The 25,933-nt window shown below is 40.4% G+C and overlaps 1 protein-coding gene and 1 long non-coding RNA gene across 4 annotated transcripts; one reads left to right on the top strand and one right to left on the bottom strand.

Annotated features, from left to right (window-relative positions):
• The first annotated feature begins 1,123 nt into the window (after positions 1-1,123).
• Positions 1,124-25,148, top strand: LOC5515632 (N-acetylated-alpha-linked acidic dipeptidase 2). 3 transcript variants are annotated; one of them, XM_048722861.1, is made up of 19 exons: positions 1,124-1,274; positions 1,365-1,539; positions 6,561-6,920; positions 9,335-9,617; positions 9,967-10,089; positions 11,823-12,012; positions 12,673-12,769; positions 13,155-13,241; positions 13,975-14,060; positions 14,543-14,662; positions 14,992-15,074; positions 15,549-15,612; positions 15,687-15,754; positions 18,867-18,952; positions 20,167-20,257; positions 21,099-21,345; positions 22,131-22,212; positions 23,551-23,646; positions 23,972-25,148. In XM_048722861.1, the coding sequence occupies exons 3-19, from the start codon at positions 6,643-6,645 to the stop codon at positions 24,147-24,149; spliced, it is 2,259 nt and encodes a 752-aa protein (XP_048578818.1). In that variant the 5' UTR covers positions 1,124-1,274; positions 1,365-1,539; positions 6,561-6,642; the 3' UTR covers positions 24,150-25,148. The 3 variants fall into 3 exon arrangements, with proteins under 3 accessions (XP_048578818.1, XP_048578817.1, XP_048578819.1); XM_048722860.1 differs by lacking the exons at positions 1,124-1,274; positions 1,365-1,539 and adding an exon at positions 5,230-5,329; XM_048722862.1 differs by lacking the exons at positions 1,124-1,274; positions 1,365-1,539 and adding an exon at positions 5,254-5,384.
• LOC125560689 lies at positions 4,840-5,360 on the bottom strand. Its single transcript, XR_007306784.1, has 2 exons — positions 5,235-5,360; positions 4,840-5,112 (listed from the first exon to the last, which is right to left on the bottom strand). It is a non-coding gene; the product is annotated as an uncharacterized LOC125560689 (long non-coding RNA).
• Positions 25,149-25,933: the final 785 nt, after the last annotated feature.

Raw genomic sequence — 25,933 nt, 5'->3', positions numbered from 1 at the left:
AGCACCGGCCATTGTCTAGTGCCTCAAGTGGCATATGTAACAAGTATACCAAAGCGTCGGAGGTGCAGCTGGCTACGGCCCTGAGTATGCGACGCAAAATGCGGTAAGCGCAAACCTCCAGCTACTTAGCAGCCTGGCACGTTAACGAGATGGGGCGAATGTCATCTTCACTACTAGGCGGGAGCACTTCAGGTATGAATAATTGCGCTTTTCAGAGCAGTAGCAGACCTCGAATTATTGGGGGGGGGGGGGGGGGGGGCTCGATACAGAAACATTAAGAAAACAACTGGTCATTTCCTTATAATTTTTGAAAATATTGGGGGGGGGCGTGCCCCCAGTGCCCCCACCTCCTGCTACGGCCCTGGTATACTTCACGCAGCGACGCGTTAGAGATGGGCAATAACCGGTGCAAGTTCTACATATCAAACATATTCCCCATGGATAGTGTCCTTCGTTTGTATTTCCTTATATAGACATTGATGCCCATAGAAAAGCTAAACATTTCCGCTCCCTGATCTCCAGAAATAATGGTGAAAAATGCTGATTCCTGTCAATTTGAGACTCGCGGCAAGAATTTGTCAAGAAAAAATTGATCACTTGGTCAAATCTTTATCTCACTAATCTTGAAATGCCCTGAGACCCAGGCCTCCAAGAGATTGACCGAGCAGGTTTGAAGGTCACCCAAATATTGATATGACGCAATTCGGCAGCCCATCCGGGCCTGTAGCAAGGGCCTTGAAGGCCACCCTATCTGTTACAAGGAGATCATCCGGTTTTTTATCATCACAGAGAGATAGAGGAATAAAATTCGCGGTCAGATGACAAAAACACTGAGACCCCGTCCCACGTATCCGTTTTCGTTTGAAAACGCAACCTTTTTGATACGGATTCGGGTATCGTCCACACGGAAACGATTACCGAAAACGGAACAATTTGAAAACGATCTCCAGAGTGGAACAATTTGAAAACGATACCCTTTCGGTGCCGTGGGGACGGACGAAAACGAAACCTTTCGAAAACGATGACGTTATAACTCAGGTCCAGTCCACTTGGCGCGCGAGTACGCATGCGCTGTAGAGCTTGTTATCGTTTTCGTATCGTTTTTGCGTTTTCGTGGGGACGGGTCGTATCAAAATGATAACGCTTCGTGTGGACGCGGATCTTTTTTGAAAACGGTTGCGTTTTCAAACGAAAACGGATACGTGGGGATAGGGTCTGATTGATTTGATCCGCGAGCTGTTGTACAGAGTCAACAGCGATCCCGTCAATTAACTGTGAGTACCATTCCCCTTCGTTGGTTGATAGACCACAGATGTTTTTGACCGCTTTCCATCACTGACTCGCATTTGTAATTTTGATCTTAGGGACAAGCTTTTGATCTGGGGATCAGGCTTTTGATCTTGGGGACTATTGGCGCTATCATTGAGTGGTTTATGCTGTCCAGAGGACAAAGTATCCAAAAAGGGCGAGAGCAAAAACTCTCGTGGCCGCCATAACCGGCGCCTGCACGCACAGAAAAACCTCTCGCGTTAGTAGCAGGTACGTGCCATAAAATCTCTCGCGTTAGTAGCAAGTGCGTGCCCTAAAAATGATGCCGCGTTAGTAGCAAGTGCGTGCCCTAAAAATGATGTCGCGTTAGTAGCAAGTGTGTGCCCTAAAAATGATGTCGCGTTAGTAGCAAGTGTGTGCCCTAAAAATGATGTCGCGTTAGTAGCAAGTGCGTGCCCTAAAAATGATGTCGCGTTAGTAGCAAGTGTGTGCCTTAAAAATGGTGTCTGGGACCCATTTACGCATCAGACTACGCCAGGCACCCACCATTAAAGTTCTTATAAGTATAACCTATCACTTATAACAATCTCTTCTTTATTGCGCATACAGCGCGCGCAAAAAAAAAAAAAAAAAAAAAAAAAAAACGAAAAAAAACAAAAACAACAACAACAAAAACTCACAGACTACCAAATTTTGGGGTTGAAAATTTCAGAGGGGTGGGGATGATGAAAACAATATCTCCTTTAACAAAAATGTCCTAATTTTTATACGACTGCTTAGAAGAAGGAATGTCTATGTTAATGTGTATTGTTTCTTGCAATATGGATTTGTTTGCGACACGCGAGCGAAAGCCAAGTGACGATTGTTGGTTTTAACCTGCTGCATTACGAAGTTAAAATCATTTTTATACATTAATTTTAATCAAAAAGAAAGAGATGTGATATTTTATTCAGTAAATATGTTTTTATTGATTCTCAAATTAAAAAAAAAACTCGTACCAGACGACAGAATTTTTGAGTGATACGGAACTATGGCCGCTGCTACGGAACTACTCCCACTATGTGCAAACAGAAAATACCATATAATCAATAAAATTTGAAAATGTGTAGTCTTATTCTGTGCATATTATATGCATAAGTAAATTTGTAGTCGTCTTAGAAAAAAAATCATGAGCATTGGGCCCTCCGCAAAAAAGATAGAGCAATTTTAATATGAAGTGATACGAAATTGGTCATCGTACTGTATTGGTCGAATACCTTCCATTCGGCCTCACCACGATACCGATGTTACCGTATGTGATTGAATTATAACAAAAGCAAAAACGGATAAAACATATTGAACGATTTTTATGTAAATGAGTCACCTGTTCTCTTTTACTTCCGAATTTTGCCATGCATTAAATCGAATTACCCACAATATTGACAATATCTATTTTTTATCAATCATACTTTGGAGAAATCGTTACTCGGAAATGAAATTTTGGGAAAGTCAAGAAGATGTGTGCACAAAGATTTTTCGAGGTACTATATTTACTTTATCACTGCCTTGCCAGACACTTGGTAAATACACTTATCACATTCAATACAAAAAGTTTCACTCATTGTCTTCGTAATCTAAATGTTAATTGCTCTCCATCGACGGTTTATATAAGGAAATACTAAAAAAACACTGTCTTGTTTACGAACGCCCTTTTATAATCTAAAGTGGTCACTAAACCGAGGCGAGTTGGAGATCTGTAACTCTCTAACTTTGAACAGGTGACAAGATATCTAAAAATCTAAAATACGCGTTTTATATTTATCGTATCTATCATATATTTCTTGTTTTGAGTGCTACAGTAAAGTGAGAGCCGTGCATCACAGATCAAGGAATTTCGTCTTCAAGGGACAAGCTTTGTGGTTGCTATGATCCAAGATTAAGCACAACAGAGTCCCTCAACATCGCCGTTCATTGAATATGGCATATAACAACTGACAACTGCAGGATAACAATTCAAAACTGTTTTCTTCTGTAAAAGGATGAAGGATCTCGAAAGTGAAGTGCTTTTCAAATCAAGGGTTTCTTGCTCAAGGATAAGAGTAATTATTCTACATGTGCGCAAACAAAAGAAGCAAGGCCAAGTACTTCAAACCTCTAGCCGAATTTAATGACATCAATCGCCGCTAACTCGCCTTGATAAGAACGCAAACACAATTTTAAAATCCCGATTACTGATACCTACAATAGCCGCAACGATTTTCCAGGGATGTCACAGAACTTTTCCTGCGAGAGCTTTCCAGGATGGGCAAATTATTCAGCAAACCTAAAGACTAGCTCATACTTGCTAGTCACAGTATTCACGATTTTAACTCTCCCTTCAATTGTCTTTAACGCTTTGATATTGATAACGGTTTTCAGGGTAAGATCAATTCAAACCACGTCAAACGTGTTCCTCTGCAACCTTGCCGCATCCGATCTAGGAGCAACTTTGATCTCTTTGCCTCTGGCGTTTTCGTGGAAGTTGTCAGAGTTCCTCAGTACAGATGCTCAAAATACATGTCGCATAGCGAATGCATTTATGATGTCTAGTGTTATATTCACGGGAGTTTCAGTTCTCACTTTAACAACTGCAACAGTGGATAGATACCTGGCGTTGTATTTACACTTGAGCTACAACTCTATAGTAACTGTACAACGAGTGTTAATTATCTGTGGAGGGATGTGGGTTTCTTGTTCTATCTTTTCTGCGGTAACACTGTATGGCGTACATGTCTACCATCCTGTTACTACAATCTTTGTGTCTGTTTGCCTCCCCGTAGTGATATTTTGCTACTACAAGATCTACAAAGTCCTCAAGTATCACCATTTGAAGATCAACCAATCCGTCCCGTCAGAGGAGGGAAAAGTTGTCAACTTACTGCGTTATAAGAAGTCAGTTATTGGGCTAATTTATGTTCTTGTTATGATGATTGTTTTGCTGGCACCGTTTGCGTGCGTTGTCGCGGTTTTCGAAGTGAGCGGACAACTATCCGAGTCATTGCTACTTGCATGGAATGTGACCGGCTGTCTGGTGTTTACGAATTCCACATTCAACCCACTCGTGTATTACTGGAAAATACGGGAACTACGATATAATGTCAATGAAACGGTATCTTTGTGCTGGGGGTATGTCGCAAAAACTCGATAGCTAGGACTTGCATGGCAGTTAATGTATACAGTGGTACCAATTTTTAACAGATTAAGCGGCCAATTAACATTGTCACGAAATATTCGTCGCTCGATCACATTATTTTATTACTGCAATAATCTTTGTTTATAGAGAGTTACTGTTTTGACAAGAAATGGCCATGATTTTCATGATTATTATACTATGACCGCATTTTGCTTTTCAAGACGGCGAGGCGGATACTAGCCAAAACCCGTAAGAAAAACAGGTAGAAAAACATGAGCGGCTTTTAGGTCAGTACAAGGCAACAATAAACATATCTAATGATGTATAATATACACAGAATAAATAACCCAAAGCAAGAAGGCATAATTATGTTTCCAATCGCAGGAGAAACAATTTCCATGTTATACTTTTATGCTCGCTAAAATCAAAATGGCTCCCTTTATTCTTTTGGCTCGGCATGTGTCTTACTTACATAACATTACGCACTTGTGTTTATCTTTTTCCCTAAAAAATTCGATGGCCTTTTTTTGCTCTTGCTTGGCATGTGTTGGTCTCTTGTGCTTTCTGGGCTTCCATCCATTTCTTCGAAGTCCAATACAGGCGCCCGCCAGTAGCTTTGGTGCTGCAGATACCAGCCTTGATCAAAGCTTAACAACTTTCATTGACTGGCTCGCTATTGTTATCACTCCACCCTTGAAATAAAGATACCATTATCTGATCTTTTTTAAAAGAAAACAAAAAAGTACTAATAAGCAAGTCGAGGGGGTTGTAACCCTCCGATATGTGGGTCACCGATCTTTAGCAGGTGACCAACCTTTTATCACCGCTTGGATTTTGTAAGGTCGTCAGGGCGAGTTGTACAAGACCTTGCTGACTGCTTTTTATTCAGCCATTGCCGCTAACAAGAAGGTGGGCTGTAAAAGTGTTTGTGTATTCTTCGATAGGCCATCCTTCAAAATGGCATGTAAGCAGGGCTACAATAGATTTTTCGAGATGTGGGAATCTGCGTTTTTTTTTTCTATCTGAATATGGTAATTCAGGGAAAACACAAGCAGAATTTGGGATCTGTTTGTGAAATATATCCCGCGGGTAGGGATATAAGGAGAAAAAAATAACGGTATTTCGATATAGATATTCAACAATGGATTTGGGATATTTCGGCGCTAAATATTTGATTGAAGGAAATCATCTTTCGCCATCATATCCTTATTTACATTGTTTACTTATTGAATGTTATACATACTGTTTATATGGTTTCGGAACAACAGATCAAAAACATCTCAATACAAACTGCACAGTATTACCGGATATAATCACTCCCCACATGCATTCGAGTAAAAATGTTTTCGCGTCAAGCGCGGATATAGACTCTCGTCTCTGTAACTACAGCGAATTGGTATACAGCTATTCCTTCATTATCTCAAACAGGGCTCTTATTTACAGAAAGTGTCATTCGTACATAGGATAGAGGCTCCAGCAGGGACGATGCTATATAAAGATCTGCCTTCCCCACTATCCATCCCCCCCCCCCCCCCCCCCACACACACACACACCATTAGGCAGCTTTAGGAGCCCTCCACAATTGTCAGTAGCCAATCGTTGTCCTGTCTTCAAATATCACTTGCCCCCTCAGAGTCTGTCATTAGGCTAAACGCTTTGGTTTATTTTTGTTAAAGTGGTAAATAAATGGGCCATCATCGAGTAAGGGACGATTTCTACAACCAGATCTTCAGCCGTCAAACACACTGACTAGAAAATAAAAGTATACCAAGCGATATTATTACTATTTCACTGACAATGACGATACCCGAAAAAAGTCCTGCACCCATCTTCACGAAATAAAAAAGAAATACCAGTTGTATTTTATTACGAGTTGGGAGGCAGTGAATCGAGATTAGGGAGGAAAATCGCGTATATGAATCACGGCCAAAACGGAACCAGACCAATCTATGACAACAACTTCAATAAATTGGCTTTATAACAGATATATTCGGTACATAAATTAAAGATAATATTAGCGTGCGTAGCGGCTCAAGGGGGAGTGACGGGGGGTAGAGGGGGTGACCGCAGAGAAGTAAAAGCGAGCGCGCGGCCGATAACAATAGATAATAGGCCTTATCATTATTATGATGATTGACAGAATATGACAGTTCATATACTACGCCAAGTCTCCAGTAGCCCGGACTACAAGCTGAATCGCAAGAGGCGATACTAAAGACAAAATGACGACGGATAGCAAGGCTTCGCTTGATCTGGACGATAATGCATACGATGCTCAAAAGCGAGATACTAGGCGCCTAATCCTGATATCTCTGATTGTAGCTCTAGTTGCGATTGCCATAGGAATACTTGCAGGGTACTTTATTGGGGTGAAAGTGCAGAGCGACCGGGATGACAGCGATGCAAAGACCTCTGCTATAAAGCAAGAAGAAGAAAATTTGGAGCTGCACAGGAAGGCTGTTCATTTTGTTTCTGCTGAGGAGTTGAAAGAGACCCTTAGGTATATTGATTTGTTTTTCGTTCGTGATATCACCGAGGTTATTGTTTACCTTACTCAAGCACATGCGATATCCACTTGATAAGGCAAAAAAAAAGGAGTTGGATTGCGAATTCAATTAAATCACGTGAAAATGCGTTTTTTATTCATTTCACATTTATTTTCCACCTGTTTTCCAATTGTGCCAATGCCAACGTTTGCCTTCTCTTACTACTTAGTTTACTTGCATCTGATGACTCTAGCCATAATGTTTTGATTATTCCATTGCGCGGGGAGCGCATTTTTTTTCGTAGTTGAAGCCGATGTCGCTAAGATCCCTAATAAAGTAGGGATGATGACCATTTAGGGAACTCGTTACTCTTTTCTCACAAGTCACCAACCAATGCATATTATAATATTTCGGATTTTTGCCACAGGATTTCAAACGTCAAATATAAATTTAGCCGTGAAATGTATGTGGAACCACGATCACACACAACAATATCGATTTCAGGTCCTGTCAACCAAAAACATATGGGAAATACTCTCGATTTAACGATATTATCGATACAGCGATGCAATTTTTCGTTTCAATTTGTCCTCACCCTTCTCAGCAATCTCTAACTAAGAGCAAACCAATACCTCGGGACTATCTGTGTTCGTTAAGTGCATGCATTTGCTAATAGGAACCCAAGGCGTTGTTGACCTTTCATGAAAAATTTTGCGCCTGGGTGTACACACTGTGAAAGACCGCCTCAAGGAGGCTAAGTGGTCTCGTCTATCTTTAGGGCCTATCAACACTATTTCACACAAGCGCTAACAATAGCAAAAATAATACTAACAAGGCCATCTGAAGGATATTCGATGAGTTTGAGTAGAAGCTGTGCGGTAACAGGACTGTTGTAGAGTCATGATCATTATTGTTATTATACATTGTGCTAAGAGCGCATTATATTAACCGGTTACACGGTTAATATTTCGCCGAAAGCTTTTTGTGTACTCACTTCACTTTCGCGCATCCCAATTGTCGCGACACATAATTTTTGCGTCACTTGATTTTTGCAAATTTTTCAGTGTGATAAGTTTAGTGATTCTACCCGCAAAATGCATCTTGGGTCTAGGGCGCGAAGATTCGATTGTGTGGCGGCCTTTGTGCAAATCGGGTATAAATTTTGTTTTCGAGAAAGTGAGTTTTACTGAATGAATGTAAAATAAAACCATTATTGAATTCTGTTTTTGTGATATCCGGAATAAACAATGTCGAGAGTGAAATCAGGCGAGGCCGATGGCCTAAAACCTCATCCAATATTTTATAATCCTTGAGATCTTTTAGCTTAACAGGTCGTGTCGAACCTCAAGCTATTACCTCTATATCAGAACAGCACTGCTATTATAATTGACCGGCGAACACAATCGAAATTAATCGAATGCAGTCGAAAGATTGGATTCGATATTATCGTAATGTGGTAATCCAACATAATCAAACGCTTCATTCATTCAATTGTGTTTGACTCTAAAATAATTTGACTTTGACTCGAAACGATTGTTCGGAAATCAAATACAAACTATGTTCGGAAATTAAACTTACTTCCGTTCGATTTGTTGCACACCCAAATCTGATCATTCGATAGCGTTCGATTTGCGAACATACTTGTGATAATGATGATGATTATAGGAACATGATCATCATCCCAAAACTCCGTTAACATAGATTAGCGGAGTCTGTCGAATCGTTTCAGAAGATAGTGCTGCGGGTTGTGTTTCCTCACCTTTCTTACAATGAGGCCCTATCACATGCAAGCTTAGACACGTTATGTCAGCGTAGGGAAATGGCCTGCAATAACCTAAGTAGTTAAGGCAAAGGATGGTGGCCCCCTTAAGTCTCTTATCCCAGTCCCGGTGGCTAACACCCATGGCTATGGCCTGCGGTCTGGCTCAGCGACCATTGCCCCGGTTACTGGGCGAACATGGCAGGCTGAATAGTTTTTGTACATATCGCTATCAGTAGTATTTATATATCTATATATTTTGACTGTATGCTGACTGCCCTGTAATTCAGGTCTAACCTGCGATGTGGGTTAATATACTCAGCACTCACTCACTCACTCACTCACTCACTCACTCACTCACTCACTCACTCACTCACTCACTCACTCACTCACTCACTCACTCACTCACTCACTCACTCACTCACTCACTCACTCACTCACTCACTCACTCACTCACTCACTCACTCACTCACTTAACCTTAACATATCCGTCACTCACTTAACCTTAACATATCCGTAACTTTTGCTTATGATTTTTATACCCCCCCCCCCCCCCCCCTTCTCCTCATCAAATCCTGGCTTCGCGCCTTAGTGGTTTACGAATTCGTTAGCGAGTGTCATATCAAAATTGCACCCCCAACACCCTTGTTTGAACTTGTTGCTTTACAGATACTTCACATCTGTTCCTCACGCCCCTGCTTCTAAGGAGACTTATGACCAAGCGCTGTATATAAAAAATAAATGGCTTAGTTACGGCTTCGACAATGTTGACCTGAAAAACTACTCAGTCTTGCTGTCTTTCCCCGAAAAGCCCGGGGAGATCATCATCCAAGACGGCGGCAACAAAGAGCTGAACAGGACCGTTATAGACACGAAGTTCTTGGAGGCATCAGAGAACGACTCCAGAGTCTTGCCGCCTTTTAACGCGTTTTCTCCCGCAGGCACCGTTAAGGTATGTTGGACGGGTAGGCTGTGGTTCCGTGAAGTATATCCAGGGTATAAATGAGTCGAGACCAAGCAAAACGCGAGCGTGCTAGGCCCCTAGGGCAAGGTTGAGTTGTTTTGTGGTCAATACATGGACTCCTCTAATATGTATCTCATCCCAACTATGAACTACTTGTGACTTTAGAGCTGTAGAAAGGGGACGAGGCACTGGGGGCACGTGCCCCCACATCCAAATATTTTCAAGAATTATAAGGAAATGACCAGTAGTGGCGTGACCGTGCCCACATTTTTTCTTACTGTTTCTGTATTGTGCCTCGAGGTCTGCTAAGGCATTGGACTTTATTTTCTTGTTGCAGGGAAAACTAGTGTACGCAAACTACGGCAGAACTAGTGACTTTGAGGAGTTAGCTAAACATGGCATCAACTGCACTGGCAAAATCGTTTTGATGCGTTTAGGAAAAACATCACGAATATACAAGGTTGGTCCTATTCTATACACGCCCATCGTCAGGGTTTGGCAAATAATGCGCGCGCAACCGCTCGATCTAAAGCCTCGATCAAACGTAATGAGAGTTGATGAGGGTCGATACGAGTTGAAACTGTCATGTCCGTTTCACTGTGCATTCTCACACACTCTCACTGACTCTCATTCACTTTGGACATGTTCAAATTCGACATAATAGTTGAAGAGAGTTGGCGTCGTTTGATCGCGCGGATGATAGAGTTGATAATAGTATTTCGGTCAGCAGTTTTCATAAAAAGTGGAATTTAACGTGTAATTCCCGATTCAGTTTTTAACCCTGAAGTCAAATAATTATTTCAAATCCCAAAACTCAATCTTATGTTCATTCCCCTACTCGTTTTTCCTTTGAAAGGACATGCGAGCAGCGCGCGCTTGTCTACAACCAAGACAGGCTGGTTGTTTGACCACTCTCACCAACTCTCAAAGAAGAGCTAGAAAGCGCTGAACTCCCAATCGACTCTCATCAGCTCTCATCTTCGTTGGATTGAGGCTTAACTTATATGCTTGGTGCAACTATTGACATGACGACATAGGCGCGCGCACTCTTATTTTCATATGTTAAGCCCGAAATAACGACATAGACATAATAACATAAATACATATTTTTCGCTTATGTCGTTATGTCGAGCCTATGTCTTATGTCGAACCATTTATACTTGAACATATAAACATAAGAGTGCTTGCGCCTGTGTCGTTACGTAACTGGTGCGCACCAGGCATTACAAAGCCTGCTTGGCAGCAGCTGTTATGGCTAGTGCACACTAGCGACATATCGACATACCGACATGGGCGCGCGCACTCTTATCTTCGACATAACGACATGGAAATAACGACATGGACATGTCCTTGTCGTTATGTCGGGCTAAACATAGTGCGCGTGTCCATGTCGTTATGTTGTTATGTTGCTAGTGTGCACTAGGCATTAGTGTCACGCACATCTTTCTACGAGCATGTGCGAATTAGGAGCGACTGCGAAACAGACAGACTAATGACTTAAACAATTTTTTTTCTTATATCGTTATGTCCATGTCGTTATGTCGAAGATAAGAGTGCGCGCGCCCATGTCGTTATGTTGATATGTCGCTAGTGTGCACTAGGCATTACATAACGACATAACGACATGGTCGCGCGCACTCTTATCTTCGTATTTTCAAGTGTGAATGGTTCGACGTTTTGACATAAACCCGAGATAACGACATGGGCATAACGACATAAGAGAAAAAACAAGTTTTTTCTCTTATGTCGTTATGTCCATGTCGTAATGTCGGGCTAAACAGAGTGCGCACGCCCATCTCATAATGTCGTTATGTCACTAGTGTGCACTAGGCATAATCACCCAGAGCGTGCGAATTCAATTTAACATCAGTAAATCTCCTTCGCTTAGCTTGAAACCATACCACTTTAAAACAAAACGTCCCAAGAAGTCGTTGATGTCATGAAGTTGGAGCGCTTAAAACCAGCCCCGCAAACACAGGGAGCCCGGCGTGCTACGGCGATTGGTTCCGACAAATCACACCTAAAGAAATTCAAACAGTCCTAAAACAAGTCTTCGTATCTTAAGTCTTGCTTGTGATTCGTCAGAAAACTATTATAAAATTCCACGCATATGTGCCAGGTGTCCATGGTTTCTTTGGTAATTCTACGATCAAGGCCAAGTCTTTATAACCCGTTCTATGTGTTTTGTCTCAGCCAATGCGAGCGCACAAAGCCGGCGCTGTCGGTCTTATCATATTTATGGACCCCGAGGAGTACGCGAAGAAGGGGACGAGCAAAGTCTACCCCGAATACAACTGGCTTCCGGACAGTGCAGTCCAGAGAGGGACCATCAAGGCAACGAGCGTTAGGGGAGATACACTTACCCCAGGGTACCCGGCTATTCGTAAGTCCCCGGTACCCGGCATTTAGATAGGAGTAATCATAGTTGAAATAAAAGCAACGCGCGTTCAGGGAGATACACTTACTTCAGGGTACCCGGCTATTCGTAAGTCCCCGGTAACCGGAATTTAGATAGCAGTAATCCTAGTTGAGATAAAAGCACTTGCCTAAAAATCCGGCTTGACGTAATTTCCCGGTGTCCGGTATTTATTTGTTATCCTTAGAAAATCAAAGCACTTTGATCTTCAATTTGATCCACATCCTGCTATTCGTTTCCCCTAAGATTTATCTGATGTTTGTAGAACTTGAATCACCTTTGGGTCCAGGGTCCATTTTTGTTACGCTGATTTTTACCGCTCACTATTAAACCAGTAGAACCCAGTTTTGCCTGCACAATCCGGCACCCCCCTACCCCCTTTGGCGGCCAAAAAGTTGGTCATTTGTTAAAAAGGAATCTTCAAAAACTGTGCTTTCTCGATATGATACCTATGACTTCGCAATCTCCTCCCCCCCCTCCCCCAGCCAATCCTGGGAACTCGGCTACAATATCTATCCTACCACACCAGATATGCTTTACAGCATAATATTTAAGCAATCCATGCCTTTAGTTCTTCTGCCTTTTTTACTGATTCTGATAGATGTTTGAATTCTATTACTCTGTCAGCTGGAATATACAGACTTCCAATGGATGAGGCGAAGAAGGAGCTTCCCCAGATTCCAGTACAACCCATATCTTATAGGGATGCGATACCGTTACTTAGGTACAGACGGATGAATGGGTGGGCTAGCAGACAGACGAGGTCTGGCTTATGGGCGGGTATTCGAGTGTGTGTGTGTGTTGGGAGAAAGGGAGGGGGGTGGATGGTCTGGTGCATGGGTGAGCGAAAGAGATTGGACGGGCAGGTGAGTAGGCGGACAGAAATTTGGACGAGCAAATTTGCGGGCCGGGAGCAGATGAGCGGAAGTGGAAGGTTAGGTAGGGAGACTGTGGATAGGTAGACGGGCGGGCTAACGAATGGCAGCAGAGACGTACGAATGAAGGAATGGGGAGGGGGGAAGCAGATGATGGGCGTGGGGAGGTGGACGGAAAGACTAAATGAAAAGGAGTCGACGACTTGATGGGTAATTCTTATCACATCTTTGCAGAATGCTGAGAGGCAGTGTGAAGGACTCGTCGTTCCAGGGCGCTCTGCCTCTTACTTACGGGATAGAAATGGACCCTAGTGACAACAGGTTTGCTTGCTGCAAAAGATCAGACAGTCGGTCGGTTGGTCATTCTTTGTCCAGTTTCGTATTATATTAGCTCTCACAGATATGAGATAACAATTTTTAGAAGTACTAGACTACTACAAGCTCTAGTAATGCACTCGTAACCGTTTCGTTTTAAATATGTCAATGGCTAGAAATGATTCACTTAGATATTTCGTAGATTTTTGTTTTACATTTATATATATATATATATATATATATATATATATAACATTTACATATATATATATATAACAGTGCTCAATACATAGGTGTAGTGCTCAATACATAGGTGTAGAGCGGGATATATCTTGGTTTGTAGGAAAAAAACACGCGAACTACCGTTTCATCTCTACAATATTTATCCTACCGCACCAGATATGCTTTACAACATAATATTTAAGCAATCCATGCCTTTAGTTCTTCTGCCTGTTTACTGATTCTGATAGATGTTTGAATTCTATTACTCTGTCAGCTGGAATATACAGACTTCCAATGGATGAAGCGAAGAAGGAATATGAGTGGGCAACCACGAAACAGGCTTGTAGAGATGAAACGGTAGTTCGCGTGTTTTTTTTCCTACAAACCATATATATATATATGTATATATTTAATTTTTATACATAATTTTAATTTATCTTAAAAGGATGTATCGGTACGACCAGCTTGAAATTGTTGATAAGTTGATAAGTTGATATAACTTTTATGATTATCTCAGGACGGTGACGCTGACGGTCAACACGGTGTTACAGCGAAAGGTCGTCACTAACGTGATAGGAACAATTAGAGGGAAACAAGAACCTGGTAAGCAAGACAGAGCAAAAAAAATGGCAAGAAATTTTCCAATTCTCAATATATAAGCTCAAGATTCCGCAAACAAGGAGTTTCTCTGACCAAAAGCTTAATTCCAAATTTTAAAGAAATTTAGATATTAGCGAGCAAAGTTGGCTTAATTTCTGATCAGAGCCCGACTTCTCCCTAAAAACGAGGAGAATTCATACTTTGAATATTTGAAAATTGCACTTCAAGCCTCATATCTTGAAGACAAATCCATTAGAAAAAAAACACTTTTTGATATGTTGGTTTACATAGCATAAGGAACCTCTATGCAAAAATTCAAACTTACCGAAGTTAACCAGACCTTACTTTGGGAAAACTTATGACATTTTTTTGCTCTGTCGGTAAGCGAAGTTTGTGATAGGTACAACTAGAGAAAAACATCAGGACTGTGCCCTCCCTTCTGGGATATCCTTGGTGGAAGTTGACATCTTGTTTGGTGTTTTCAGACAAGCTCGTGTTGCTAGGCAACCACCGGGATGCATGGACGTTTGGGGCTGCGGATGGCTCAAGTGGAACCGCTGCCCTAATGGAAACATCGCGGGCGATGGGAGAGATCATCAAAAAAGGTTGCTTTTTCCCCTTTATCATACCTTTAATCAGGGTTTGGATGAGGTTAACCGACTAGAGAAAAACGGCTTGAAAAGTAACAGACTACCGACAAAACATCCCCCATCCAGACCCTGTTTAATTCTCTCTGTTGTGCAGCAATACAGCATCTTTAAAAGATAACGATACTTATATCTTATACTTATATACGCACTACTTATATTGAAATGCGATCAGACAATAACATTTGCCTTATTTCGTTGACACCGAGGCTTCCATGTGCGATTCTTCATGGACGTATAAATGGATTAATTTATATGGGAATAATTTAAGTGGTATATGTATTTAGGTTGGCGTCCGCGACGGTCGATTGTGTTTTGTAGTTGGGGGGCTGAGGAGCCTCAACTGATGGGATCTGCTGAGTGGCTGGAGGTGAGATTTCTTTATAATTGCTATATAGAGAAAAACGTACAAGCATGTGCATTCTACAAGGAGAAAGGGGACTAGCACCTAGGGGAAGGGGAGGTGCCATGTTCAGTATTTACCAAGTTTTAGGTTAAATACTTCATTGTAAACGTGAAGCAGATGGAAGTATGATGTTAAACTGGGAGCATTCCTAACTTGATTTACAATCGCGTCGTTGCTACATTGGCACGCTCTTAAAAATAATTTTAAATTCGGTATAATTTGGGGTTGAGAATTATTAAGGGCTCTGGCTTTCTTAGGGTTGATGGGTTGAAACTGTAGAAGGTTCATTTATCTCACTTATCCATGCAATAAATTAATCACATCCAATAACATGTTTAACCGGGACAAACGTCTGTCGCACGCTATTGATCTGATAGACCTGCAGCAGAAACCTACAGCAAACGACGGTTTTACAACGTAAACTTACTCAATTTGCAGGAGTTCTCCAAACTGCTATATAGTCGGAGTGTGGCCTATCTCAACGTGGATATGTCAGTAGATGGTATGTAAAATCTTTATATTTTTTTAATACTAATTGTGACGTATTTGACGTGTTTGTTGTCGATTTTCTTGCAGGTCGCTATTCATTTAGAGCCAAGTCGATGCCAATCATGGACTGGGTTCTAGCAGACTCGGCTAAGAAGGTACTTCGGTCGAGTTTAACGATGCTATGATGATGATGATCATGGTTATGATGATGGTGATGGTGATGAGGATGATTGTCATGATGATGGTGACGGTAAAGACACGACGATATGTCAGCAATAGAAATGATGATCTTTATTAACCCTATTCAGACTGGGGGGGAGGGGGGGGGGGCACCTTAAGCCCTTCTCCGGGAAAATTGCAATAACTTCTGAACCATAGCAGTCTAAGAGGCTAAAACTTGGTGACTTTTCCCAAAATCTATCTGCGGACGTTTTGATGCCATTGACATGTCGAGAAGACGCTTCGTGTTACAATAGCAAATTTTCACACATAGGTTTCCCAAAAACTAGAAATTAGTGAATTTTTCATATTTTGGTCCTGTTTTTCAGATTGAAATGCCTCTTTTAACTTTATAAATTTGTTCAGGTGACAAGTTTCACAACAGCGCTAGAATTTTTTATATTTGGGGAAAGGGGTTAGTTAAATTTTGCTCTCTCAAAGCTGTTGTTACAAATGTCACTAGATTTACTAGATAACACTTTAAAAGCTAATATTATGCATTTATCATTACTATTAGCAGTAATACATGCATGCAAATACTTTTTTCTGTAATAATTCCATTTTTTTTTTACAAAAATCATAAGAATTTGAGATGGCGGATCCAAATTGGCGGAAATTCTTACAGAAAAATGATTATAAACGTTTTTAATTATGTTTTTTGTACAGTTTTGAACTTTACCACACAAAGACAACACATTAAGCCATAAGAGTGGCAATTTGTGTTCAAAGGTCGTTAAATAATCAATTCTCTAACGCTATCAGGATCGTTTGATAGTGTGCTGTCAACTTTTAAGAAAAATGTTAGATTTTTCTATAAAAAAAATCTGTTTTCTCATTGTACTTGAGGTGATTTTTTGAAGATACCGAAGCAAGGAATCTTGAATTCGTTTTTATGTTTTCACAACTTTTATTATTCAATATTTTTTAGTTTTCTGGGCCATCACTATCGACGCTCAATATGATATTTGATAACTTAGAAGCTGGTAAGTGGATTTCAAAGTGTTCCAGCCAGCTTCTAATTTCAAAGTAAAAGCTCTTAGACTCCATACATTCAACAACAACAAAAAAATAATATAATCTATTTTTTTTTTTGAGGTACGGTATCCATCAACGCGCGAGGTCCGGTATCCTACGATCCTGACCCCGCGATACCGGACCGCTCACCTCCAAAGCTCGAAATAGTGAGTTGATTTGTAAAATGACCATCGAAAACTGGATTTTTACTCCCGAGATTATAGATCTCCACACCATAACGGCATTTTATTTGTCATTTTATCTAGAATCATTGACATTACGGAAAATCGGCTTCAGACTCCCTGTGTTTTGACTATTTCCCGCCATAATGATTTTGCAACGCGTGCGACAATTTCAAGTTTGGTGAAAGTTTATTCAGGGCTTCTGGAATTACGCGGAAAAAAACCCTCAAAATTACGCGGGATTCTTTGCTAAATTACGCGGAAAATCAATCATTACTCGCTAAATTACGCGGGATTTTGCAATACATTTTTATTTAAAAATCTAAATTTTGTTGGATTCTTTACTGAATTACGCGCTAAATTACACGGAATATCAACTGTTACGTCCAAACTACATTTTGTACCGAAGGTAAGCACGAAATACCTTGAAAAGGTTTCATTGGCTCCTAGCCACCAGCCAATTAAAAAAGGTATTTTATTATTAGTCCTAGGCCTTCGCGGTTTAGCAAAGAACGCCTAGTCATTTTATTTGTTATCGAAATTCATTTCGAAATATCACACTCTTACGAAGAATCTCTCTCTTTTTTTACGAGAAATATAGGTAAGAACCCTAAAAGAACACATCATCTGTGCACTTAAATGTTTTGTCTTCTAAAATTTAGCCAAATTACGCGGGATTACGCGGAGAAAGCCAAATTACGCGCTTCCAAGCGTAATTTTTTTGGGATAAAAAAAGGCAGCAAATTGTCTCTTTATACGAAGAAAAACGACAAATTTCTCTATGAATATACCTGCATAATCAGCTTAACGCATTTCACATTCAAGAGAAGTTCTTTAGTGAATATATCTTATCGTCTGTGGAGGATTTAAAGCAAAAGAAGACATTTCTACGATTCGAGTTGAGAACGACGTATCAATTTGGACTAAATTATTTTACAAAATTGTTGGTCAAAACTCAGAGAATGTCTTTTTTGGAGGTTCTGTATTTCTGGAGGATTAAAAGCGTTGTGTGGAAAATGGAGTTTATATTGAATGATCATGAGCGAATAAAATCTTCACGAACATCGACTAAAGTTAGAAGCGAAACCTCGCCTAGTGCAACCATAAGCCCGTAAGGTAAACACAGTTGGAAAATCTATTGACCTTCGGCCTCGGTCAGTATTTTCAAGACCTCGGTCACGGTATTTCACAATACGGACCTCCCAGCTGGTAAATAACACATATGTTTCTTGCTCTAAAAAGCAAAATGAACATCTCGAACCTGAGACAATAAACGATGTAAGTATTTATTTAGAAATAATATGTTATTCACGAGTCTGTATTAAAAGTATCTCATCTTTTTCCTAATCTTAGAAGAACTTTAAACTATTAGTTAGTGGATTAGATGGAAGTTATTACATTTTTTAAACATTTATTACATTTTTCGTTGAAAGTTGTTGGATTTCGCGTTAAGATAACATTTTGCGCTGAAAGTTATTACATTTCGCGTTAACATTACATTTTGCGTTAGTTATTACATTTTGCGTTAGTCTTTATATTTTGCCTAAGTTATTACATTTTGCGTTAGTTATTACATTTTGCGTTAGTCTTTATATTTTGCCTAAGTTATTACATTTTGCGTTAGTTATTACATTTTGCGTTAGTCTTTATATTTTGCCTTATTTATTACATTATGCGTTAGTTTTTACATTTTGCCTTAGTTTTTATATTTTGCGTTAATTATTACATTTTTGCCGCGTAAAATGGGGTCCAGATCAGGGTGCGGTCCGGAACCCCCGGACTCGCCATCTGGACAAGCGCCTGTATAGATTGTGCGTTTAACGATGACTGAACGCACTTATTTTCTTTCAAGGTTCAAAGTCCTTATGGCAATGAAAGCGTTTTTGATGAATGGATAAGGAAGCTACCTTCGACTACCAAGTCTGCTGGTTTGCCCAAGTACGTTGAAAGGAGAATTATTATGGGCAGATTGTTATTATCTTTAGATTATAGCATGACCATCACCATATCAGCACCATCATCATTACCACCACCATCACCACCACCACCACCACCACCATCATCATCTTCAAAATTACAATCAGCATCACCATTATCATCATCATCATCATCATCATCATCATCATCATCATCATCATCATCATCATCATCATCATCACAATCATCATTATCATCATCATCATCATCATCATCATCATCATCATCATCATCATCATCATCATCATCATCATCATCATCACAATTACCATCATTAAAATCATCATCATCTTCACCATCACTAACATCATCATCATCATCATCATCATCATCATCATCATCATCATCATCATCATCATCATCATCATCATCATCATCATCACAATCATCATTATCATCATCATCATCATCATCATCATCATCATCATCATCATCATCATCATCATCATCATCATCATCATCATCATCATCATCATCATCATCATCATCATCATCATCATCATCATCATCATCATCATCATCATCTTCATCATCAACATCATCACAATTACCATCATTAAAATCATCATCATCTTCACCATCACTAACATCATCCTCATCATCTTCACCATTCGTATAATCATCATTTCCTTAATGATCATCACAATCACCACCATCTTGAGGTAGACGTGACGCTAGACGTGACGTGACTAGACTACCATGGTATGTGGAAACAACGTCGTTATTTTTATCGTTTATATGCAAGGACATACAAAGAGCCCCCCTTCCCGAAACACGTTAAAATGTTATATTTTGTCGTTTGAATATATTCAAACAACAATGCAGAAAATATCAATTTTAAAAGTTGCTGGGAATTTTTTTTGAATCTTTATTCCAGGAGGCACCTTTCCTTTTTTTTTTTTGCATAATTAATTGCCAGCATAACCGATCGGGAAGAGTATTTTTTCCAAGCATCGGCTTCAGCGCCACCAAAAATGTTCCCAGCACAACTAGTTCGACTCCACAAATTCGCCAGCAGAACCATTCGGGACGGTTATTTTCCCAGCAACCGAGGGGTCTAACATCTTCCCAACCAGCAAAAAAAAAACGAGCTGCTTAACAGATATTTTTCGGAATAGATCTATTTTGTGCCCTTGCATATGGTTTTTATTGCTTTCAACCACTCTGTTTCTCAGGCTCCAAGAAATTCGTAGCGGAAGCGACTACGCGGTGTTTTACCAACGGCTTGGAATTCCATGTGTGGATATCCGTTACACGTACGACAGGGTAGGAGCCTGGTAACTAGTATGGGGGTCTTTTAACAATCGCCTTGAAACTCTTTGCTCGTTAAAGCGTAAGGCTGTGCATCCTTGCTCTTGAAGTGCGGTTATTTGGTAAAATAAAGTTGAAGTGCGGTTATTTGGTAAAATAAAGTCGCGAAACTAATAAGACGGCTGTAAGCATGCACGCCATATTGCGCTCAAATTCAAATTTCAATGTCGCGGGTTGACTACCCTGGTTCCGGAGCGTCGTGCGTCTCTCTATTTAGTGGCCAAGAGACTTTACACACAAAAAATTGTGTGTGACTTTACACACAAAAAAATTTCGCTATTTCGCAAATAAGCTAATAAGCAAAGTTTCCATCACCTCTCCAACTCTCAATGAATACCACAACACAAAAACTTTGTGTTCACACACGACTGTCAATCAAAGCGACTGTCGATCTAAGTGAATGTCAATCAAACTTAAACACGAAACGGAAGCGGAAGCGTTTTCACCGCTGTGACCACTTCCGAGTACCTTTAGTTATGAGGCCTTGCTCCTTTCTATGCTATCGTGACATATCGTGACGTTTTCGCCAATCGCGGTCACTTCCATATAAGGAAACTAACATATTCCTTATTTCGAAAAACTTGTCATTCTTGTCATTTTTTAGTTTTCCGTATTGCAGGTGTTCCATAAACGTTATGACTTGTAATCAGAAGCAAAAAACAGTGACTGTGACCATCTTTAGTCAATGGAGAAAGTGTCTGAAAATAAATTACGATTCCTAGCTACCAGTCCCTCAAAACGACAACGCGGCGTTTATTCATATGATAATCTGCCTCGATTATTCATTTGAATACAGAAAACCGCTGGCAACCCATTGTACCACACCGTACACGATACGTTTCGCTGGATGTCCACATTGATCGATCCAGACTTCCGCTACCACAGGGTGACCACGCGTGTATGGCTGCAACTATCTCTGACTCTCGCCGACTCTGCTGTTCTTCCGCTGAACACGACGCGGTATTGGGATATGCTCACGTATGGTGTGAGTTATTTCGAGAAAAGATTCGGTAGTAAGCTTGGTGCTCTGAATGTAACTTTAGGTAAGTACCATTTATACTTTAAACCTTGATAAGGGAAAGTCGACAACAGCTCAGAGTTGTTTTTTTTAAAAAAGGATATTTCGGCAGGTCAGTACCTGCCTTCTTCAGGTTATAAATGAGTTACAGTGGCATGTTACAGCTACTATATGTACAAAGTTCATTGATGATTAACTAACAAAAGATAAAAATATTAATCGTCTTCGCCGCATTTGTTCTACAGAAGAAAGCTTTAATATCCGCTGCAATGAACTCACCTTCTCTTCGCAAGCGTGGCTACAAACCCGCTTTTCTAAAAAGACAAATCCTACGCATTGACGCCCTACGCCCTAATAATAACAACCACAAAAAGTCCCGTCGCATCCCCTTTGTTACTACTTATAACCCTACACTACTCATCAACGACATAATCCGTAGAAATTACAACCTCCTACTCTCGTCTAAACGATGCCATAAGGTTTTCACGGAGCCCCCTCTTGTCGCCTTTCGCCGCTCAACTAACCTCCGCGACATTTCGTTAAAGCCAAGCTACCCTCCGACCGCTCTACCACCAACCAACCTCCCTGTGCCTTCCGTTGCGGAAAAAAACTGCTTAAAGAACCGATAATGGAAAAGGAAATAACCTGTAGGGGTGTGGCTGTGCCCCCCAATATTTTCTTCATGTTTCTGTATTGTCCCCCCTTCCAATCTTACATGACCTGCTACGGCTTTGGTATAAGAAGCTACGCCACGCGCTAAATAAATGGCTATGTAGTTTTTATTACTGAAAGTGTTTCGTTATTTCGCAGACGATATCAAGGATGTCATCACTGACTTCAAGAAAGCATCTGATTCGTTTGAAGATATCGTTGCTGGGGTGGATAAAAACAAGTAAGTCCCTCCTTGCTCTCTGTCTTTAAAGCCGCATTATCACCAGGTCACTTCCGGAGGTCCGACGGAAACCTCAACCGTTAAAAGACAAAAGAATCTATAAAAATCCAAGATGTTAAACAGGCCATCCGCTCTAAATTATCATTCAGATCTTCAAAGAAACTTCCAATAAACACACTGCTTTCAATATTTTGAAATATTTTTCGCGTTTTCCGTTAAAAATCATCGGATATTGTTACGCGGTCGACCGGAAGTAAACTGGTGACAATAAGGCTTTAACACTACAGGGCCCTGCTAGGGGCTGTGGCAAGGGGGGTACATGCCTCTTCCCCACCCCACCCTAATTTTTTTTTTAAATTACGAGGAAAGTTAGTTTGGGCGTGGCTGTGCCCCCAAGTTCTTCTTTCTGGCAGTGCCCCTCGAATATGTCGAGGCTTGATAACGGCAATACACTGCCACTATCAGAATTTTAGGAAGAATGTCTGAAGTAAGGTTCTTAGACCATTTTCCGGGATGAATCAAAATATTTTCGGAATATATTGTGTATCGTTTCCAAGGTTTAACTGTAATTACTATTTCTCACAACCTTCAATCATTAATCATTTGATTAAAAATTTATTTATGACTTCAGAGTATTCAGTTTATATTTAACAGCGATGAATACGATATTCTCCGTGTGTAACGAGTTTACCTGCTGTACTGTCGAGTTTCCTGTTATATATATGTATTTGAGTAAATCACGTAAATAAGCCAAAACATGAAGCTCTAACAACGATGAATATCATAATCAGTTAGCTACTATCGGCTTTTTCCCGCGGTCACGTTATTGATAAAGTAATATTTGAAAAGTTCATAATTGTAAATCCCATGTGCTATTTGTAATATGTCGAAGTTTCGTAATGTTTTCTCACTAGGAAATCTAGATAATGGTTTTTCCCCACGGTCACGGGATCGATGACGTCATGTGAATAACTAATATATAGCTTAAAGATATTTCACAAATCATCACATTTGAGTAACCTGGCAGCTTCCCTGTGGTATTTTTTCTCTATGCAAAATATGCTGCACTGTGACGTGCACCCTAATCCACGCTGACGTAGCCAGTGGCGCAGGCAGGATTTTTAACAGGGGGGGGGGGGGGGGGCAAAAGGGACTTTCAAGGAATTTTCACCTGTATTTTAAATAATGCCTCATACATTTTCTGTATTTTTGGCTGCTAAAAGGGGGGGCCCGGGCCCCCTAGGCCACCCCCCTGGCTACGCCCCTGGTAGCTGAAACTGAATTGTATTCCAAATTTCCGCAATAAAATTTACTGATTTCAAAATTGTCTTATTGCAGCGATGTTAAAGTATCCCAGCTGAACCATCGGTTGTTAATGCTGGAACGAGCATTCATCGATAACAGCCCGATCATGCCAGGAAAACCATTTCAACGGTAGGAAACGTGTAGTCTTAGTTAATATGCGATATTAGATTTCTCTAGATAGTCCGTTCCCGTATGCAAACTGTGACAGAAAATGTGAAAGTGTTGACAATAACGCCACTGGCACTGTGATATCCTCAATGGGAACACAAAACTTCTCATTCCATTGAGGGTTCAATAGCTGGTTTTATTTTTAAGCTCTAAAAACGTCCTCCAAAATTGAACAAAAACCATTTGCAAAGTGCTCTCTGTGATCACTTTAAACAGAGAGGACTTACTGCCCTTTTATAGGGGACCACTTACGCGGTTGTAACTGCTTATTCTTTTTCCTTTCAAGACACGTAATTCTAACTCCTAGTTACCATGTCTCATCGTCATACTTTGGCGGAGTAGCGGAGGCCTTGTACCGAGTGGACCAGGCTACTGCAAATGCAGAAGATGTCAAGCGGCAGATTTCCTCGGTTGTCTACGGAATTCGTTCAGCCATTACCATTCTCAGCTTAAAGGGCATTTAGGGAATTTAGAGAATAGAAGTGGCGCACAGTTGAGGGGTGGATGGTAAAACTATCCGTCGTTTTTTTAGCTCGCTTGGTCATTTCCTTATTAGGCATTACATACCATATTTTGGAGTCCGCTTCAATCGATTTTTTGCTTTTTTATCGCTCTAAATCTTTGTAAGTCGAGAATTTCCACGTTAACTTGCAGAAATTCGTGTTTACTACGATTTTTCTGGCAACCATCATGTAAATGGAGCCTAGTCCCTTACGTTTTAGAATATCACAGGTATCCCAAGCTCGCCCCAGGCTCTTTTATTATACACCTCTCCCACATTTAAAACAATGACTTTTTTACAGAACATTGATATCACCCGTCAGCTGTTCAGTCACGGTACACCCCGTACACTCCTATGTAAGCCGATTGAAACCGTTAAGACCATCAAACCTTTCCTCACCCCCCTTACTCTTGTGTGTACCCCTTGACAACGCTAGAACTATCGAACCTTTCATTGTAACGGCCTGCCCTGAAAGCTTACGTATGAGGGTTACAAGATAACCAACTTAAAGTGTTTTGAATAGCTTGATGGTATAGTGCATGATTTATCTAAAAACCCGCTGTAGAGTATATAATCGAAAAGCAAACTCTGCTTAAAAGAGTTGCATGCAATGTTTTAAACATTGTGGGCCTGCTTGTTCTATACCCTCATACAAAATGAGTGTAGTACTGTATGTATGATACCATTAACGTAATCAACATCTGAAATATAGGTCAAATCTTTTGGACATATTCAGCAGCTAAAACTGTGTTTAAAATATCCTTTGTCATTCGACTTATTTTTCTGACTTTTAATTATATTATGATGCTGTTGTTTGTAACTTGAAAAAAAAAATCAATTACACCATTTGCTGTTCATTAACGGGAAAGGGACATTCTTTTGGGCCAAAAGTTACATTAACATCCAACGTAACATTACTAGCATTTATCGACTTTTAATAATTAAATATGCGTAAACATTTCGTATTATAAAATTCACATGAGTTCAATAGCAAGGACTATGCGGGTCCAAGGGAAAGGTGGGGCTAACAGGGATTATGGGTCCAACGAAAAGGTGGGGTCTACCAAGGACTAAGGGTCCAACGGAAAGGTTAGACTACCAAGGACTATGGGTATAACGGGGGGGGGGGGGGGGGGCGATTTCGAGAAAAAAAAGGAAAACAGCAACAACAGCAAGCTATTTACAACACTTTAAATCTTATGCTGCAAAATCTAAACTCCACACTCCATTCACACTCTGTCTCGCCAGCCAAAGCAAACGCCCCCAAGCGATGAAAAAAATTCAAGAAAAATCAGCCAAAAATTGTCGTTTTCGCCAAACGCAGTCACTTCCATATAAGGAAACTAATATATTTCTTATCTGGAAAAGCTGCATGATTCTTGTCATTTTTATGGTTGTCGTATCGCAGGGGCTTCGTAAAAATTATGATTTGTAATCAGAAGAGAAAAACTGTGACTGTGACCATCTTAAGTCTATAGAGAAAGTATCTAAAAAGAAACAAGATTCCTCGGTACCAGACCCCCAAAACGATAACGTTTTCCTCATATGAACCTTTCATGATTCGCCCCATGACAGGTTCTCTAATAAGGTTCTGGATTCCGGATCCTAGTGTGTTGATTCCGGATCCCATGTGGGGTTTTTTCCCGTGGATTCTGGATTCCATTTTTTTTTTCAGGATTCTTGTAATCCGGATTCCAGCTTAAGTCTTGGATTCCGGATTCTAGTTTATGGATTCCAGATTCCAGT

This window comes from Nematostella vectensis, chromosome 15 (genome assembly GCF_932526225.1).
Source record: "Nematostella vectensis chromosome 15, jaNemVect1.1, whole genome shotgun sequence".
NCBI lineage: Eukaryota > Metazoa > Cnidaria > Anthozoa > Actiniaria > Edwardsiidae > Nematostella > Nematostella vectensis.
The sequence above is the reverse complement of the archived record's forward strand: the minus strand, read 5'-3'. Positions and strand labels throughout refer to the sequence as shown.

Coding starts and splice junctions, on each gene's coding strand:
- LOC5515632 (XM_048722861.1), top strand. CDS start 6,643: ATGACGACGGATAGCAAGGCTTCGCTTGATCTGGACGATAATGCATAC. Junction 18,953..20,166: donor AAGTCTGCTGGTTTGCCCAA/GTACGTTGAAAG, acceptor TCTGTTTCTCAG/GCTCCAAGAAATTCGTAGCG. Junction 20,258..21,098: donor TCCGTTACACGTACGACAGG/GTAGGAGCCTGG, acceptor ATTTGAATACAG/AAAACCGCTGGCAACCCATT.